Source organism: Hylobates moloch, unplaced genomic scaffold, assembly GCF_009828535.3.
Source record: "Hylobates moloch isolate HMO894 unplaced genomic scaffold, HMol_V3 SCAFFOLD_7, whole genome shotgun sequence".
NCBI classification, from domain to species: Eukaryota; Metazoa; Chordata; class Mammalia; order Primates; family Hylobatidae; genus Hylobates; species Hylobates moloch.
Genome location: NW_026652282.1, coordinates 55,043,513 through 55,063,566, shown reverse-complemented (window position 1 = coordinate 55,063,566; position 20,054 = coordinate 55,043,513). Strand labels below are relative to the sequence as shown.

At 41.4% G+C, this 20,054-nt stretch overlaps 1 protein-coding gene across 2 annotated transcripts in view; it reads right to left on the bottom strand.

Moving 5' to 3' along the window:
* Positions 1-20,054, bottom strand: part of AR (androgen receptor) — a 171,719-nt gene that overhangs the window by 14,673 nt on the left and 136,992 nt on the right. Inside the window, exon 4 of one of the 2 annotated variants that reach the window (XM_032757105.2) lies at positions 15,658-15,707. The exons of the other annotated variant lie outside the window; for it this stretch is intronic. Coding sequence (XP_032612996.1) covers positions 15,658-15,707 — 50 coding nt within the window. Of the gene's footprint in view, positions 1-15,657; positions 15,708-20,054 lie in introns of those variants that run through there. 2 annotated transcript variants of the gene reach the window in all.

Below are 20,054 nucleotides of genomic sequence, written 5' to 3'. Positions count from 1 at the left end.
AAAATATAAACTAAGTTTGTGTTTTATCTTATAAGTGATAGACAAATACTGAATGTTGTAAATCAAAGGAGTAATGTACGTGTGTCTATGTCTAGCACGTCTAGCTGATTGCTAGGGAAAGAGACTAGAAATGGAGAATGACTAGACTTGTTCTTTGGGTCCCAGAAAGAACAGTGAATTGGATTTTAATCTCTCCTTCTATTTCTGTCTCTCTCTCTCTCTAAACACACACACATACGCACACTCACACAAACACGCACACTCACACACACATGCACACAAACACACACACATACATTTTGATAGTTAAAGCTCTTGGAGACGGAAAGGTTGGCAGGCACACATATCACTGGAAATGAGAAAATACTAGACACACAGTGGTTAAGAATTCGAGTATCATATGGGAATGGGGTCTTTAAAAGTGGCCTTGAAGGTCCTTTCCATCCTCAGACTATCAAATTCTATCCTATCATTTTGGGTTCAACATATGGTAATTTTATGGTATTCCATTTCCCATTGAATACACATAGTTGCCCAAAGTTGAACATGCATGATTAATAAGACGGCCGAATAAGAACAGCTCCAGTCTACAGCTCCCAGCGTGAGCGACACAGAAGATGAGTGATTTCTGCATTTCCGACTGAGGTACCGGGTTCATCTCACTGGGGCTTGTCGGACAGTGGGTGCAGTGCACTAAGTGTGAGCCGAAGCAGGGTGAGGCATCGCCTCACCTGGGAAGAACAAAGGGTCAGGAATTTCCCTTTCCTAGCCAAGCAAAGCTGTGACAGATGGCACCTGGAAAATCGGGTCACTCCCACCCTAATACTGCGCTTTTCCAATGGTCTTAGCAAACAGCACACCAGGAGATTATATCCCACGCCAGGCTCGGAGGGTCCCATGCCCACATAGCCTCGCTCATTGCTAGCACAGCAGTCTGAGATCAAACTCCAAGGTGGCAGTGAGGCTGGGGGAGTGGTGCCCGCCATTGCTGAGCCTTGAGTAGGTAAATAAAGGGGCCAGGAAGCTCGAACTGGGTGGAGCCCACCGCAACTCAAGGAGGCCTGCGTGCCTCTGTAGACTCCACCTCTGGGGGCAGGGCATAGCCGAAAAAAAGGCAGCGGAAACCTCTGCAGACTTAAATGTCCCTGTCTGACAGCTTTGAAGAAAGTAGTGGTTCTCCCAGCACACAGCTGGAGATCTGAGAACGGACAGACTGCTTCCTCAAGTGGGTCCCTGACCCCTGAGTAGTCTAACTGGGAGACACCCACCAGTAGGGGCAGACTGATACCTCACATGGCTAGGTAACCCTCTGAGATGAAACTTCCAGAGGAATGAGTAGGCAGCAACATTTGCTGCTCAGCAATATTCGCTGTTCTGTAGCCTCTGTTGCTGACACCCAGGCAAACAGGGTCTGGAGTGGACCTCCAGCAAACTCCAACAGACCTGCAGCTGAGGGTCCTGACTGTTAGAAGGAAAACTAACAAAAAGAAAGGCCATTCACACCAAAACCCCATCTGTATGTCACCATCATCAAAGACCAAAGGTAGATAAAACCACAAAGATGGGGAAAAACAGAGCAGAAAAACTGAGACATTCTAAAAATCAGAGTGCCCCTCCTCCTCCAAAGGAACACAGCTCCTCATCAGTAACAGAACAAAGCTGGACGGAGAATGAATTTGATGAGTTGAGAGAAGAAGGCTTCAGACGACCAAACTTCTCTGAGCTAAAGGAGGAAGTTCGAACCCATCGCAAAGAAGTTAAACACCTTGAAAAAAGATTAGACGAATGGCTAACTAGAATAACCAATGTCGAGAAGGCCTTAAATGACCTGATGGAGCTGAAAACCATGGCACGAGAACTATATGACAAATGCACAAGCTTCAGTAGCTGATTCGATCAACTGGAAGAAAGGGTATCAGTGATGGAAGATCAAATGAATAAAATGAAGTGAGAAGAGAAGTTTAGAGAAAAAAGAGCAAAAAGAAATGAACAAAGCCTCCAAGAAATATGGGACTATGTGAAAAGACCAAATCTACATCTGATTGGTGTACCTGAAAGTGACAGGGAGAATGGAACCAAGTTGGAAAACACTCTGCAGGATATTATTCAGGAGAACTTCCCCAACCTAGCAAGGCAGGTCAACATTCACATTCAGGAAATACAGAGAACACCACAAAGATACTCCTCGAGAAGAGCAACTCCAAGACACATAATTATCAGATTCGCCAAAGTTGAAATGAAGGAAAAAATGTTAAGGGCAGCCAGAGAGAAAGGTCGGGTTACCCACAAAGGGAAGCCCATCAGACTAACAGTGGATCTCTTGGCAGAAACTCTACAAGCCAGAAGAGAGTGGGGCCAATATTCAACATTCTTAAAAAAAAGAATTTTCAACCCAGAATTTCATATCCAGCCAAACTAAGCTTCATAAGTGAAGGAGAAATAAAATACTTTACAAACAAGCAAATGCTGAGAGATTTTGTCACCACCAGGCCTGCCCTAAAAGAGCTCCTGAAGGAAGCACTAAACATGGAAAGGAACAACTCGTACCACCCTCTGCAAAAACATGCCAAATTGTAAAGACCATCGATGCTAGGAAGAAACTGCATCAACTGACGAGCAAAATAACCAGCTAACATCACAATGACAGGATCAAATTCACACATAACAATATTAACCTTAAATGTAAATATTAACCTAAATGCTCCAAATAAAAGACACAGACTGTAAAATTGGATAAAGAGTCAAGACCCCTCAGTGTGCTGTATTCAGGAAACCCATCTCATGTGCAGAGACACATACAGGCTCAAAATAAAGGGATGGAGGAAGATCTACCAAGCAAATGGAAAACAAAAAGAGGCAGGGGTTGCAATCCTGGTCTCTGATAAAACAGACTTTAAACCAACAAAGATCAAAAGAGACAAAGAAGGCCATTATATAATGGTAAAGGGATCAATTCAACAAGAAGAGCTAACTATCCTAAATAAATATGCACCCAATACAGGAGCAACCAGATTATAAAGCAAGTACTTAGAGACCTATAGAGAGACTTAGACTCCCACACAATAATAATGGGAGAATTTAACACCCCACTGCCAACATTAGACAGATCAACAAGACAGAAAGTTAACAAGGATATCCAGGAATTGAACTCAGCTCTGCACCAGTGGCCCTAATAGACATCTACAGAACTCTCCACCCCAAATCAACAGAATATACATTCTTCTCAGCACCACATTGCACTTATTCCAAAATTGACCACTTAGTTGGAAGTAAAGCACTCCTCAGCAAATGTAAAAGAACAGAAATTATAACAAACTGTCTCTCAGAGCACAGTGCAATCAAACTAGAACTCAGGATTAAGAAACTCACTCAAAACCACTCTACTACATGGAAACGGAACAACCTGCTCCTGAGTGACTACTGGCTACAGGGTACATAATGAAATGAAAGCAGATATAAAGATGTTCCTTGAAACCAATGAGAACAAAGACACAACATACCAGAATCTCTGGGACACATTTAAAGCAGTGTGTAGAGGGAAATTTATAGCACCGAATTCCCACAAGAGAAAGCAGGAAAGATCTAAAATTGACATCCTAACATCACAATTAAAAGAACTAGAGAAGGAAGAGCAAACACATTCAAAAGCTAGCAGAAGGCAAGAAATAACCAAGATCAGAGCAGAATTGAAGGAGATAGAGACACAAAAACCCTTCAAAAAAAATCAATGAATCCAGGAGCTGGTTTTTTGAAAAGATCAACAAAACTGATAGACTGCTGGCAAGACGAATAAAGAAGTAAAGAGAGAAGAATCAAATAGATGCAATAAAAATGACAAAGGGGAGATCACCACTGATCCTACAGAAATACAAACCACCATCAGAGAATACTATAAACACCTCTATGCAAATAAACTAGAAAATCTAGAAGAAATGGATACATTCCTGGACACATACACCCTCCAAAGACTAAACCAGGAAGAAGTTGAATCTCTGAATAGACCAATAACAGGCTCTGAAATTGAGGCAATAATTAATAGCTTACCAACCAAAAAAAGACCAGGACCAGATGGTTTTCACAGCCGAATTCTACCAGAGGTACAAGGAGGAGCTGGTACCATTCCGTCTGAAACTATTCCAATCACTAGAAAAAGAGGGAATCCTCCCTAACTCATTTTATGAGGCCAGCATCATCCTGATAGCAAAGCCTGGCAGAGACACAACAAAAAAAGAGAATTTTAGACCAATATCCTTGATGAACATCGATGCAAAAATCCTCAATAAAATATTGGCAAACCGAATCCAGCAACACATCAAAAAGCTTATCCACCATGATCAAGTGGGCTTCATCCCTGGGATGCAAGGCTGGTTCCACATACGCAAATCAATAAATGTAATCCAGCATACAAACGGAACCAAAGATAAAAAACACATGATTATCTCAATAGATGCAGAAACGGCCTTTGACAAAATTCAACAACCCTTCATGCTAAAAACTCTCAATAAAATAGGTATTGATGGGATGTATCTCAAAATAATAAGAGCTATGTATGACAAACTCACAGCCAATATCATACCGAATGGGCAAAAACTGGAAGCATTCCCTTTGAAAATTGGCACAAGACAGGGATGCCCTCTCTCACCACTCCTATTCAACATAGTGTTGGAAGTTCTGGCCAGGGCAATCAGGCAGAAGAAGGAAATAAAGTGTATTCGATTAGGAAAAGAGGAAGTCAAATTGTCCCTGTTTGCAGATGACATGATTGTATATCTAGAAAACCCCATTGTCTCAGCCCAAAATCTCCTTAAGCCGATAAGCAACTTCAGCAAAGTCTCAGGATACAAAATCAATGTGCAAAAATCACAATCATTCTTATACATCAATAACAGACAAACAGAGAGCCAAATCATGAGTGAACTCCCATTCATAATTGCTTCAAAGAGAATAAAATACCTAGGAATCAAGCTTACAAGGGATGTGAAGGACCTCTTCAAGGAGAACTACAAACCACTGCTCAATGAAATAAAAGAGGATACAAACAAATGGAAGAACATTCCATGCTCATGGGTAGGAAGAATCAATATCGTGAAAATGGCCATACTGCCCAAGGTTATTTATAGATTCAATGCCATCCCCATCAAGCTACCAATGACTTTCTTCACAGAATTGGAAAAAACTACTTTAATGTTCATATGGAACCAAAAAAGAGCCCGCATGGCCAAGACAATCCTAAGCCAAAAGAACAAAGCTGGAGGCGTCACGCTACCTGACTTCAAACCATACTACAAGGCTACAGTAACCAAAACAGCATGGTGCTGGTACCAAAACAGAGATATAGACCAATGGAACAGAACAGAGCCCTCAGAAATAATGCTGCATATCTACAACTATGTGATCTTTGACAAACGTGACAAAAACAAGCAATGGGGAAAGGATTCCCTATTTAATAAATGGTGCTGGGAAAACTGGCCAGCCATATGTAGAAAGCTGAAACTGGATCCCTTCCTTACACCTTATACAAAAATTAATTCAAGATGGACTAATGACTTACATGTTAGACTTAAAACCATAAAAACCCTAGAAGAAAACCTAGGCAATACCATTCAGGACATAGGTATGGGCAAGGACTTCATGTCTAAAACACCAAAAGCAATGGCAACAAAAACCAAAATTGACAAATGGGATCTAATTAAACTAAAGAGCTTCTGCACGGCAAAGGAAACTACCATCAGAGTGAACAGGCAACCTACAGAATGGGAGAAAATTTTTGCAACCTACTCATCTGACAAAGGGCTAGTATCCAGAACCTACAATGAACTCAAGCAAATTTACAAGAAATAAACAAACAACCTCATCAAAAAGTGGGCGAAGGACATGAACAGGCACTTCTCAAAAGAAGACATTTATGCAGCCAAAAAACACATGAAAAAATGCTCATCATCACTGGCCATCAGAGAAATGCAAATCAGAACCACAATGAGATACCATCTCACACCAGTTAGAATGGCAATCATTAAAAAGTCAGGAAACAACAGGTGCTGGAGAGGATGTGGAGACATAGGAACACTTTTACACTGTTGGTGGGACTGTAAACTAGTTCAACCATTGTGGAAGTCAGTGTGGCAATTCCTCAGGGATCTAGAACTAGAAATACCATTTGACCTAGCCATCCCATTACTGGGTATATACCCAAAGGATTATAAATCATGCTACTATAAAGACACATGAACACATATGTTTATTTCGGCACTATTCACAATACCAAAGACTTGGAACCAACCCAAATGTCCAACAACGATAGACTGGATTAAGAAAATATGGTACATATACATCATGGAATACTATGCAGCCATAAAAAATGATGAGTTCATGTCCTTTGTAGGGACATGGATGAAACTGGCAATCATCATTCTCAGCAAACTATCACAAGGACAAAAAGCCAAACACCGCATATTCTCGCTCATAGGTGGGAATTGAACAATGAGAACTCATGGACACAGGAAGGGGAACATCACACACCAGGGACTGTTGTGGGGTGGGGGTTGGGGGGAGGGACAGCATTAGGAGATATACCTAATGCTAAATGACGAGTTAATGGGTGCAGCACACCAACATGGCACATGGATACATATGTAAGAAACCTAACTTTGTGCACATGTGCCCTAAAACTTAAAATATAATAGTAATAAAATAAAAAAATGCACTATAACATACATATTGATTTTTTTTCTTTTTTAGCAAAGGGGAGAGGAATGATGAAAGGTTGAAATCCTCAATAGTATCAAAGAAGTGAGAGAATCTTTCTGCCTCTACCATCAGTCTGTAAAATGAGAACCATGCTAGGAGACAGCCATTGGAAAGAACATTATTTATGACAACCACAATAATCCAAAACTCAAACCTTAAGAACCATCTTCCCCATGTGCTCACACACACAATTTAGAGGTCCTTAGGCATTTCGATGTTTACTTTGTACTATTTTTTCCAGTATTTATATAGACAGAAATATAAATAATTGAAAAGGTCATAATTCTGAGGTCTAGCATAAGCAGTTGCACCAAGAAAGACCATAAACCACTTTAATCCCTTTAACATAATAATAATAAATAAAAGAAAGGTAGAAACCAAAGAGAGAATTTTATCGCTCAATTTAAATCGATGAATACAAGAAAACCTACTGCTCATCTGCGTCTGGCTTCTGTGAAAAAAGATACAACCTGGAACTGACATTTTTTTTTAGTTTTTATTTATTTGTTGAAGGAGGATCTTCCTCTGTCACCCAAGCTGGAGAGCAGTGGCGCTATCAAAGCTCACTGTAGCCTCAAATTCCTGGGCTCGAGCAATTCTCCCTGCTCAGTTTCCCAAGTAGCTGGGACCAGAGGTGTACACTACCACTCCTGGTTAACATTTTTTGTAGAGATGGGATCTCACTATGTTGTCCAGGCTGGACTCAAACTCCTGGCCTTAAGCAATCCTCCCATCTCGGCCTCCCAAAGTGCTGGGATTACAGGCGTGAGCCACCACACCCAGCCTGGAACTGACTTTTAGTTCTAATTAGAAAAAGAAGTCCTTCAATGCAAACTCCAGTCATGGCGTCACTCAATAAATCACTGCAAGAATGGATTACATGTCTGGACCAACAACTAGGGTAGGGAAGAGGAAAATGGTGGGGTTGGTGTTGCAAGAGGAACACAGAAGAACTCAGGGGAAAATAACAAGGAAGCCTGGAAAACCAGCCCTGAGTGCAAGATGACTTTGTCCAACAATCATTTCTGCAGGGCTTTGGCACAGCCAGTAATAAGGAGATATGCATAGCCACTGCCAACACCCACATCCCACCAAAGGCACAGGCTGGAAGGTATGATCTGGGCCAAGACCATCTTCTTGAGTTAGAGGCCTGGACCCCACAATAACTTGTCATTTGGTGAACTTATTGCAAACATGATTTCTTGGACACAGCTCCACAGACTGGTGGCCTACAGGATCTGCTCCCCTGCTACAGTTCCTACAGAAAGACCCCATCTTCCCCATTACTGGACCTTTCTAGCTTTGAGCTCAGGAGTTGCCAGACCATTTAGTCCCCTTAAGGGTAACTACTAATTTTTTCAGGGCCTTCTTCATGCCTCGCTTCATCACATTACATCACTTAATTCCACATGATCTTAGGAGGTTAAAGATATTTCTTATCCCTATTTTACAAATGAATAAACCGAGGTAACACAGCTATCAAAAAAGTGAGAACCCAATCATCTGAACCTCATCTTCTGATTATAAAGCCCATATTCTCTCGACTGCCTCCCCAAGGAATCTGAAGCCCTGAACCCTACTTCTAACTCAAAAGCAGAGTTGAGGAGTGGGGCTGGGGTTATATCATCCCTGCCTCCCTTCTTCACCCTTGACTCAAAACTTCGTAACTAGTATCAAATCCAGAAGGGAATAGACAGGAGGCTATAAGAATACTTCAGTCATCTGCCCAAACTGAAATAGATTTGGGACACTATAGTGGCTTAAAGATTTTCAGCATGACAAAACAGGAAGGGTCCTTAGAAATTATCTTATCCAATGGTGACAGATTCAAAGACCTTCAGGGTCTACATAGGCAATACAGTAGGGTGTGTGTGCATGTGTGTGTGCGTGTGTGTGTGTGTATGTGAATGGTTAGTACACTGGTGAATTGGAATGAATGCCTTACTGCCTTCCCATGCTTGTGCATGGGCACATGCCTGCAAGCGTGCATACACACACCTAGAAGGCATTAATAGATTTTTTAAAAATTCCTGAAACTTGTGTATCCCAAAATTGAATTCAGTCCATAGCCACCATTTTGGGACTTTCGACGTTAGTTAGTTTAACTTTTCAAGTTAAAGATGGGGAGGCTGAAGCCAGAGAGGGCAAGGTCACCTAGTGGCAGAGCTGAGATTAGAACCAGGGCTCTAATTCCCAATCCAGAATTCCCTATGTTACGTTGGCTCTCTTTTTGACTAACTTATTCCTGCTGTATCTCAGCATGTGTCTCTCTGAGATCCTTCTAGACTTGTACTGTCCAGTATAGTAGCCAACTAGCCACATGTGGGCTATGTAAGTTTAGTTTAATTATTGAACTATAAAATAGAAAGCAAAAATTTTAAAAAATTAAATTAATTACAACATTTAAAAATTAAAAATATAATCCCTCAGTCTCACTAGCCACATTTCCAGTGTTCAAAAGCTACATGTAGTTAGCGGCTATATTATATTGGACAACATAAGATATAGAAGATTTTCATCATCTCAGAAAGTTCTATTGAATAACGCTGTAAATGTACACTGTTCTCTGGGGCAACTTTCCCATTTGCAATACCCCACTAAAGCTATTGATAAAGAAGAAATGAATCCAAATGAATTATACACAAATGAATCCATTGACTTTTTCAAAAGGTAGAGGGACACACAGAGCAATTGGTGACAGTGAGATCAGTGAGATATAATCTGTCACCTCGACTTTCCCACCAATGACTCAGATCTCCCTGGGATGATGACTTGTGAACCTAAGCAAACTCATTACAAGTAAGATCAATATGTGCAGAGACTGTGGGAAGAATCCATCAAGATGAAATAATTCCCCTTTCTCCGTATAGTGCCAATGAGAACTTGGCTGGTATTCTCACATCCTCCTCCCCAGGCCTATATGGCATCTGCTTAAGGAAGAGAAGCTGCATTCCCACTTGCCTCCAGGACCCAGGTAGTGTGCTTGTCCCCGTGACCACAGTGGCCTTAGCTGCACCAGGTGTTCTGGCTTCTCTGCCTAAAGAGAGTGACTATACTGAACGTAATTGAAATCAGACTCCATTCATTCTGCTGGGGGATCCTCTGTTCTCTCTGCAGCAGAGACCAGGATGTTGCTAGACGACTTGGAATCCTGGACAATGAGGCTTGCTAGTCTCAGCTGTTACTCAGTATCCAAGGACTTGTTTTCTTCCATGAAGGCCACCCCTATTCCCCTCCTGCCCTCTGCACCTGAGCCCCAGAGTCAAATCTAATTCTTTCATATAAGATACAGGTCAGCTTGCCACTGTGTCAAGGCAGAGACTCATTGGCTTACTTAAATGGAGTGATAAAGCAAGGAGAAAGGGGGCAGTATAAGTGGATAGTTTTAATAGTATGTGAGTTGTTCACTATCTCTGCCCTGTTAGTCTTGGGTCAGAGCAGTGACAAGAAAGGGCCATTGGCAAAGGGCTTTCCAGTCCATACCTCCTCTTTAGGAGATTGTAACACCTGGCCTGATATCATGCCTGGATCCTATGGGTAACTAACTTTTCAGCCCTGGGGCATTAGACCCCTGTGGGAGCTATCTCTATAGCACCAGAGAAAAAAATGTCAAATCAGGTTCCATGGATCATTCCTAGGGAGGAGCAGATGTAACCAATCTGTAACTTCTTTAGCGTCCTTAACCTTTAGGTACTGTTCCAGTCTCACTCCTGGCCACTCCAAGATAGAGGCCTTCTCAACCATGATCAAGGGAAAGGTGAAAGTGGCATGAAGTTTCCAAAGTCTTAGAAAGTTTGAATCCCTCTACCTAAGGTCAAGGATGTGATGTTTCTGTTCTCCCTATCTCACTATGAAATTTGACACATGAAAAGAATCAACATCTGTAGTAGGCTGACTTCTAAGACAGCCCCCGAGATTCTGAGACCTTAGCTTACACATCCTTCCTTCCAGTCATTCAGTCAAGCGCTAACCTAGATGCTGTTGTAAAAAGACTAGGTAGATGTAATGAAGGTGCTAATTCAGTTGAATTTGAAGGGTGGTTATTCTTGATGTACCTGACCTCATCAGGTGAGCCCTTACGGGACTGGGATCCTCCAGGAAAGACATCCGTAGAGTGAGAAACATTCAACACAAGGAAGAGTCTCTGTTGCTGGCTTTGAAGGTGTTGGGGGTCCACATGACAAGGATAGAGGGCAGCCTCCAGTGGCTGAGAATGGCCCTTGGCTGGTAGCCAGAAAGGAAGTCGGAGCCTTAGTCCTACAACCACAAATAACTGAATCCTGCAATAATTACATGAGCTTGGAAAAGAACCCTGAGCTTCAGATTAGAATGCATCCTGGTAAACACATCAGTTTCATCCTTCAGAGACCCTGAACTGAGAATCTAGCCATGCTGTGCCAGACTTCTGACTTACAAAACAGTGAGCTGATAAATGTTTGAAGCTGCTAAATTTGTGGCAATGTGTTATGCAGTAATAGAAAACGAATACATCTTCCTTGTAAGGAACTGTGGTGTAGGGCAAAAGAATAGGCTTTGTAGTCCAACAATCTTGCATTCAAATCCCAGCTCCGTTAATTACTACCTTAATGACTTTGAGGTCTTTGTTTAGCTTCTCTGAGATTTAGTTTCCTCATTTATAAAATGAATGTGCTGCCACCTATCTCTTAGGACACTTATGAGTACTAAATGAGAGGATGCTTGGGACACAGTGAACCCTCCAAACTGGTTTCCACTCTCCATCCATTCCTAAAGATTAACTAGTGAATGGCTTGCAGGGGCCCTAACTCAGGTATGAAGAATGGCAGAAAGCAGGATTGACAGGGGTCCAGACACAGCAGGGAAGGCAAGGGTGAGACAGTATGAAACAAAAAACAATAACTGAGGTTCTTCCACACATGAATGCCTGTGAAACTAAATTCTGATCTTAAATCTAATTCTAAACACTAAGTAAACATAAAGGTGTGTTTGGTGTAGGGCTACAAATTCTTTGTGAAGCTAGACTAGGCTATATTTTTGTGAATGCATGTGAGTATGTGTGTATGTGCAGTGCTTATATATTGCAATGCTTAAATCTAAAAGTCATAAACTCAAATACCTTCGCAAGTCAGGCATACACACAAATGAGTAAAAAAGCCTGGCAAACATAAATAGGGAGGGCTGGGGACAATGACAGTGATTGATGCCCTGCCTAGGGGCAGTCTATGTCAATTTTCTAAACAAACACTGTGCTGGACAAACAGAATTCTGCAGGTGAATTCTGGCTCTGGGAAAGCCAGTTTGTGGCCTCTAGCTTAAATCATGCCAGCCATCTTTCCATCTACTAGGATTAGAGTCAAGGGACCTTACTGTATAACTTTAGGATTAGAAGGTCAGAGGAATACTGGATTGTGAGTCAGGGGAGCTCACTGTGGGGCCTCAGGGACACCTATCCCTTTGGCTTTTAGTTTCCTTACATATGTATAGAGCAGTAGTTAAGAGCAAATATGCTGGAGTCAGGCTGCCTCATTTGTAACTCCGGCTCTATCGCTGACTAGCTGTGTGACTTTGGGCAAGACTTAGCCTCTCGGTACCTCAGTTAACTAATTTGTAAAATGGGGATAATATCATTACTTAATTCATAAGTTTGTTATGAGGGATAAAGACACTGTGGTGTTGTCTGAGAGTAGAAGGCAGATTCTGTACCACCAGGACTCCAAGATTAAAGCATGGTGAAAAAGTGCACTGAACTCCAGGAGGCAGAATGCAATAATGACACTGAAGTTCTAAAATGCTTTTCACATAAAATGCTTATTATTCTTGATGGTGGTATTCAGAGTCTTATGGGATGTGTGACCTTGAACAGATCTCTTGATTTCCCCTACACCTCAGTTTTTCTCATCTGTATAATGGTGATGATATGACTGGACTACTGCATAGGACTATTTTTAGGAGGAAATGAGATGAATCCAGTGAAGGTACTCTGCACCCTGTGGCAGTGTATGCTAATGGGCAGGTTCTGACTTTTTCCAAGAGTGGATCTCTAGCTAGAAATCACTCTGAAAGACGGCTTATGGTGGTAAACTGTGAAAAGTATAACCTTCCATCTTGGGCAACTGGTCTCAAGTCAAAGGTTGAGAGTCAAGCTGGCAGGTTTCAGAATCTTAAGATAATAACAGATCTACCTCACAAGGTTGTTGTGATTTTTCAGATGAGTATGTGTATAAGATGCTTAGAACAGAGTAAATTCTGTAAGCCAATCAATGATGTTTTTTACTATTGCTAGTTACTGAGCCCCACATTCTCCACTTCATGACCTTTACCCTAAGCAGGTGAACGTTCTGAAAAAGTGAACTGATGAATCATACAGAGTTTCACAAGGACTGAAATGTAACGTAAGAGAGACTTGGCAGAGCCCCAAGAGTCCTATAAGTCCTGTAAGTTTTTTCGAGGGTTCCTGAGAGGGGGCAAAGTGGGCCTGAGCATGTGGCTCCAAGCACCCCACTTCCTTTCAAACAAGAACAGCAGCATTTTATTCTGTACGTATATTTGGGACTCTGCATCAAATTTTGCTTGAAGAAAAGAATCCATTTCCAAAAAACAGTTCAAAGGCCTTGGATCTTGTCTATCCCTTCCTTTCCCCTCCAAACCAATTCTTAAAGACTGTTCAGACTGAAGAGCAAAGGTTAAGTCATGCCCAAGGTCACACAGCTAGATAATGGTAGAGCAGGAGCTAAAACTAAGGTATCCTGACTTCCAGGGTGGTGCTACTCTTTATATTTCATCAGGTTGAATAGCATCTTACTGGAGAGAAGGATCAGTGGTGGGAAATGGAAATAGGTGAGGAAGAACTAGGACAGGGATGAGAAGCAGGGAGCAGAGCCAATCCTTGGCAGGTATGGAGTGAGGGATTAGTAGGGAGTGCAACCAAATGGGATTAATAAGTGCATGCCAAATTCCCCCAGGCAAGAAGTCTCCTTGATTCTTTCCCCCAAGTCTCCATTCCCCTCCCAGCCCCAATTCTGGGTCAGAGAAATGGCCAGGCGAAAGAATATCAAATTTTATCTTTCAAGGTTTATGTTGGACTATTTAGTCTAATGGTTTTTAGTTCATGGAGGAGTAAACATAATTAATGATAGAATGATATGCAATGCTGCACATCCTTGCCAAAGCACAGGATCTGGCAGAAACTGTCTCCAAGTCTCTTCTCTCTGACTACTGAGCCAGAAGAAAGGGGCTCACTGTCCAGATACCATCCTGAGTGAGGGACAAAAGATTTTACCAAAAACCTGCTCATATGAAATTGCAGAGCCTGGAAATGCTTTCGAATACCAGGCTTTTCCACTGAAAAAAGTAACTACATGATTTTAGAGCATACATGCTTTTACAATTACATTTAAACTGACATTAAAAACAAATGTGAAACAGTCCAAGCTGAACAGGTCAGCATGACCTGGAAAGCAAACGAGAGAGAAAAAAAAAGGAAAAAAAAAAAAAAAAGAAAAAAGATCCAATGTTAACAGCATTAATTCTCTCAGTCTGTTGTAAATAAGAAAATACGATTGGTGTATTAATGGCTTTATTAAGGGAAAATTTCACTAGCAGAAATATGCAACATTCAAACAAATAGAAAGCAGTTAAAAATAAACCTCATTAGCCTTTCAATCCACATTAGGGAACTTCTTGTTGGTCTGGATATTAAAATTCTGCCCTGAGAAAGGGGAAACTCCCCTCCTGAAGTCCTTCCTTGGCTTTTCTCCAGAATGTTGCTGAGTCTGGGGAAAGAGAAAGAAGTGTGTGTGTGTGTGTGTGTGTGTGTGTGAGAGAGAGAGAGAGAGAGAGTGTGTGTGTGTGTGTGTGTGTGGGGGAGAGAGAGAGAGAGAGAGAGAGAGTGTGTGTGTGTGTGTGTGTGTGTGTTTAGACAGACTGGAGAAGAAGGTGGGAAAGACAGGCCCCAGGCAAGTCAGGGAGAATGCTTCTGACTCTCATATGTGTCTTTCCCTGGCTTCACAGACTCCACTTCTCCACTAGAAAGAAACTGGTGTCAATATGGAAGCTTTGGAGCAGAGAGAGGACAAGATATTCCAAACTCTAAGTGATTCTTCTTTGACATTGATACAATGTTTGAGTCTGGCTTGGGAGAAGAATGAGAGGCCTCACAACTGACGAAGAGAAGCATGTGATGTGAGAGAGGAATCAAGGAGTGTGGCTACAGTAAGGCTAGATGTAAGAGGGAAAGTCTGACTCTAGTCTCTCAGTGTGTTTGAAGAGGGGTTGGCTGGCTTCTTCTCCTGGAGAAGCAGAATCTGGTCCTTGTTTACTGAACTTCTGTGGATCAGCTACTACTTTCAGCTCAGTGACAGGGCCTGAGGCTAAGATCTAGGTCATTGGCAGGGATCCAGAAGGCTAGAACCTAAGGGGGAAATACGAATTGCCTAATATACAAATAAAGATGGCCACAGGAACCTCAGACAGACACAGCTGCTTCTTGTCCAAGGTGACACCTTGAGTCCCATCAGCAAAGTTTCTTCCTGGCAGCACACCACGAAAAGCAAGCGACTGAGCCAGAGCTTCACTGCATCTGCCTGAGTCAGTGCCTGGCGCCCATCATATGTGATCAAGAACAATCAAAAAGCACTTTGCCAATGCCAAGCCACATTACAGGAAACAATAATCATGATACTCACAACTACATGAACGGTAACCACTATTACTTCTACAGCCCGTCCTCACAACATCCCTGTGAGGTAGGAAAACACTATTGGTCCCGTTGGAGGGAGTCAGCAATCAAGAGAATAGCCCCCAACCCCAACGTCAAAGTCTGTGTTGAGGAGCAAAAACCTAAGCTCCTAAGCCTCAGACTCCAGGTTTCTCCAGACTATCCACTAGAGCCCTCTAGAGCCCTCATTTTGAACGAGGCAAGTCAGCCTTTCTTCAGGGTCTGGTCATTTTGAGATGCTTGCAATTGCCAACCCGGAATTTTTCTAGTATGAAAGAGAGACATTGTTGACTGTAGCAGTCTAAATATGGGCTTGTATCTAGCAGGCTCCATAATCAGATGCCTAAGCCAGGTCCTCTAACATAGGAAGCAGCATGTAAAGTTGAGGAGGTGGGTGGTTGCCATTTTTACTGGGGGTTTCTCTTTTCCTATCTACTTGTAAGACAGAGATGAGATGGGGAAATGGAAAATTGTTTACTTGGAGTTTTTTCTTCTTTTCCGCTTTATTGACAAATATACTATATATATATATACACATATACATATATATGTGTGTGTGCATCTCTCTGAACACAGTGGACAAGAAATGTGTGTGTGAGGGGGTGGGGTGGGGAGTGGGAAGATGTAGGAGAAGAGAAGGGAGGTAGAATTTAAGTTACAGTCACTCAGAGACCAAGAAAGACTACTTGTTGGAGTCTGCTGAATTTCTTGCAGCAGCCAAACAATTGTATAATACTACAAGCATTATTACTCAGACTGGAGATGAGAATGCTTTGAAATTAATGTCTGTGTGCCTAACAGCTCACTAATCAAAGCTTCTATGTCTCATTTTCCACCCTGAGGAGAGTCATCAGTCTCTTTCGGTTTCATTGTGGCCAACATGACACTTCACTGCACAAGCTTGGGCTGGTGACTTTTCATCTTGGTCAAGATGCAGATTTTCTTCTCAGATCCAAATGCCAGTCCAAGTTTTCTGCAGGTGCTCGGTGCTTACATGTTTTTAATTGTTGACTGCTAGAGGGCTGAAATGTCCCTCGACAATCAATTTTTACTTCAGCCACAGGGGCATTGGTTCCATGGGGTATTAAGCAAGGGAAAATATATTTCTATGCCTTGGATGAGATATAAAAAGTATCACAAGGTTGAACTGGACCGAGAAGAATGGAACCTGATTCCAAAAAAGGTGATGCAGTATAGCGATTCCATTTCCTGTTTACTTCCTAGATATCTGTTGTCATAGAAATATTAATAACAGATGAGCTGAAGGCTCTACCGGTTTCTGGGTGGCTGTGTGTTTTTCCCTTAGTTCTACTTCTTAACAACATGATCCCAAAAGATGTGCAAATGTCTCTAAAAAGCAGCTTGCTCAGGTAAGTTGTCGATGTATGTGTTCAGTATAAAAAGAAAATATTTTACATTTTTGTGATCTTAAGGAACATATCCCACAATCTGTAAAAAGTGACACTCTTTTTAAATAATAAATAATAAAACGGTTTTAAACAAACAGGTTACCAACGAAAGTGAAGCTTTTTTCCTGAATTATTATATTTGTAAAACACTTGCCTTTGTATATATGGCCTATTGTGTGCTGTGTACTCAGTTTTCTGCCTACTACCTTCAGAAAATATTGCCTATGACATCATCTTGCTCTCTCAAGAGCAACTGAGGGATTTTGGAGCACTCACAGTAAAAGTAAACAACAATAAAATCTTTTTATTGCTATTACACTTTAAAAACTCAAGGATTTAAGTAGAAATTTTACAAGGAGGTACTCATTCAAGTATCAGATATGCGGTATCATTAATTTTTATGATTAGAAAAATTTGCTTCTCTTTAACCATAGTTCTGTAAGAACAAATGCTCAGAGACAGAGTACAACATATATGTGCTATCCCAGATAATTTGGTTTGGAGGAATTAAGAGATGGAGTCTCTGTTTTTTCCATGTGCAAATTCCCTTAAGAACTACAGTTAGAGAGACATAAAGCTTTTCCCCTCCAAAGTGTCACCAAATATGTATGTAACCAATTTAGGGATGACGATTTAGGTCATGGAGTGGAAACTTCAAGGGTTGTTTCAAGGGTAATTTACAGACCAAAGAACAAAGAAACAAGAACCAAAAGCCACACTGTAACAGCAGAGAGAGAGAACAGACCCCAGTGGTGACTGGGAGCACAAACAAAGACCATTTTTCATCCACAAAAGAAGGGCTGAAGGGTACAGTGATATTGATTGTGTGCCTACTGTGTACCAGTTTCTCTACGTACTTACAACAATGCCGTAAAAAAGATTTTATTATTCCCACAGTGTGGATGGAGAAACTGAGGCTCAGAGAGGTCTGGTGATTTGCCCAAGGTCATCAAGATAGTAAGTGACAGAACCAAGACTAGAAACAAGGCCTCTCTGTATATGAGTCTATTGTACTATTTCCACTATACCACAGGACGTCTTAAAACAAAAACCAACCAAACAAAAAAATCCCCAGAGTTTCAAAGTGCTGAGTCACACGTTGCACATGTTGATGCCAAAATTTATAGAGTAATTCTGCTCCTTGGTGCACACCTGAATTACGCAGATCAGCCAAAGCACTCAGCTATCAAAGAATTGTGTGTAGGAAGCAGCACTTCTCAGAAATGAGACTTACCACTTGCATCACCAGCCTGAGGGTCTTTAGAATTCTAGTCTAGAGAGTCAAAGGAGAATGGAAGAAATCCCAGTGACCGAGTTCCACATTGTTAATTCTTTATGACACTCTGCTGCCTGCTGAACAGGAGGTAGAGGGGATTCAATCATTGGATGGTTTCTACAAATCTGTGATTTCTAGGCCTCCTACTTTAGCAATGAGGTTATGTGGTAGCACTGTGATGGGGTTCTGAGTAAATGTCAAAATGTTGGTCAGACAGTGTATAAAAGGACTATTAAATTCTACAGCAGAATGTCTAGATATTCAAAATATTAAATGATCATTCTGCATGATGCTGGAAGTCACTATATTTCTTAGAAATAACTTCTTTAGCACAATCCTTAGGTCAGGAATATGTACCTGCAGACATTAGATAACTTGGGCAATAACCATGCTTTGGCCTAGGACAGTTTTGCATCCTATCCTTTGTGTATGACAACAATGTTACAGACCCAACATGATTAACTTTAGTGGCTTTAGTAGCTAATAGCATAATAGCATAATCTTACGCACCATGTGGTAAGGATGGTCTGCTTTTGATCATTAATGCATTATTGACTGATTCTTAATGACACACACATCTGCAAAATGATGACCTGAGCTAGAGGTATTCTCTGCCTACAGGATAGAGTTTTTATCTATACCCAAGTTTTTGAAAGTGTATTCCAGAGAACAGTGGTTTTGTAGGATAACAGGTGTTATGTGAATAAATGAGGTTCTGTGGTTGAATCAACTTCGGGAATCCTGAGTTACAAAGCTCCTCGGTTACTTTACCGCAGTATTCACCAGGACCTGCAATATGCTAATAAGGATTGTAAATCTTCCTGAGCAGGACCATAATATGCAAGTTTCCCTCACTTATTTGACAATAGAAATCATATTTTTCGTGGAACATGTCATGGAACTAGTTTTCTCAGAACACATACCAGTAAACACTGGCCTAGACCAAGGAAACTGGCTTTTGGTATGAGGGTAGGCCTCTTATACAAGCCAATTGCCTCGATCTAAACCAGTACTTCTTCATATACGTGGGCAGTACTTGCAGGTAACAACCCAAATGGAGGCAACTAGCCCCAGGAACAAATCCTAGGTGTTTAGCAAAATTTGATGCTAGAAATTTCTCTCTAGCTGGCCTTTCTAAAATTGTCTGACTTTCTAAAATTTAAGCCCTCATCAACAAAACATTTGTGCTGCTGCCAGTTTTCTTTAAAGAAACATGCAAATAAAAAAAAATATGTCATCATGCCTGTCCCATGCTCACAGATTTTCAACTGCTTGAAGTCTAAACTACCTAGTATAATAACCAAGTTTGCTTTCCATGTGGTTTCAGCTTGCCTTTACCATTTCCCCAGCTCTGGCCATGTTAAACCAATTGCTGTTCCTCAAACCCTCAGTGCATTTTGTTCATGTCTCTGTGCCTTTATTCAAACTGTACCCTTTGCCTTGGATGTCCTTTTCCTTCCATCTCACTAAACTTCTTCCAAGTGATTTCTTATTTTTCCTTTATGGCTAAGGTATATTCCTCATTACTGCCTTTCTCTTCTTGCTTAAATTTTTGAGGAAAGGAATAATATCTTATTCAGTTCTGCTTCCCCAAAATGCCTAGCAGAGTGTCTGCCACATAGTTGGTACTCAATAAATATTAGCTAAATGAATAAATAGGTGAGTAAATGGATGAAAAGATGAAAGCATGAGCTTCTTGGCTGGCTGGAAGGATGGATGGATAGATACATGGATGAATAAATGCTGTGGAGAGCCATGCCATGAATAGTAATTCAGCAGCGAAATCACTCTGTTGCATTCAGGACATGGGATCCTGAGGTAGCAATGCTGGGATGCTCTTGAACATGGGGAATGATGAGACAGCTGGCATCAAGGCTGTCTTCAACAATGGAAACTGCAAGGATGTTCATAGCGTCCATAACGACAT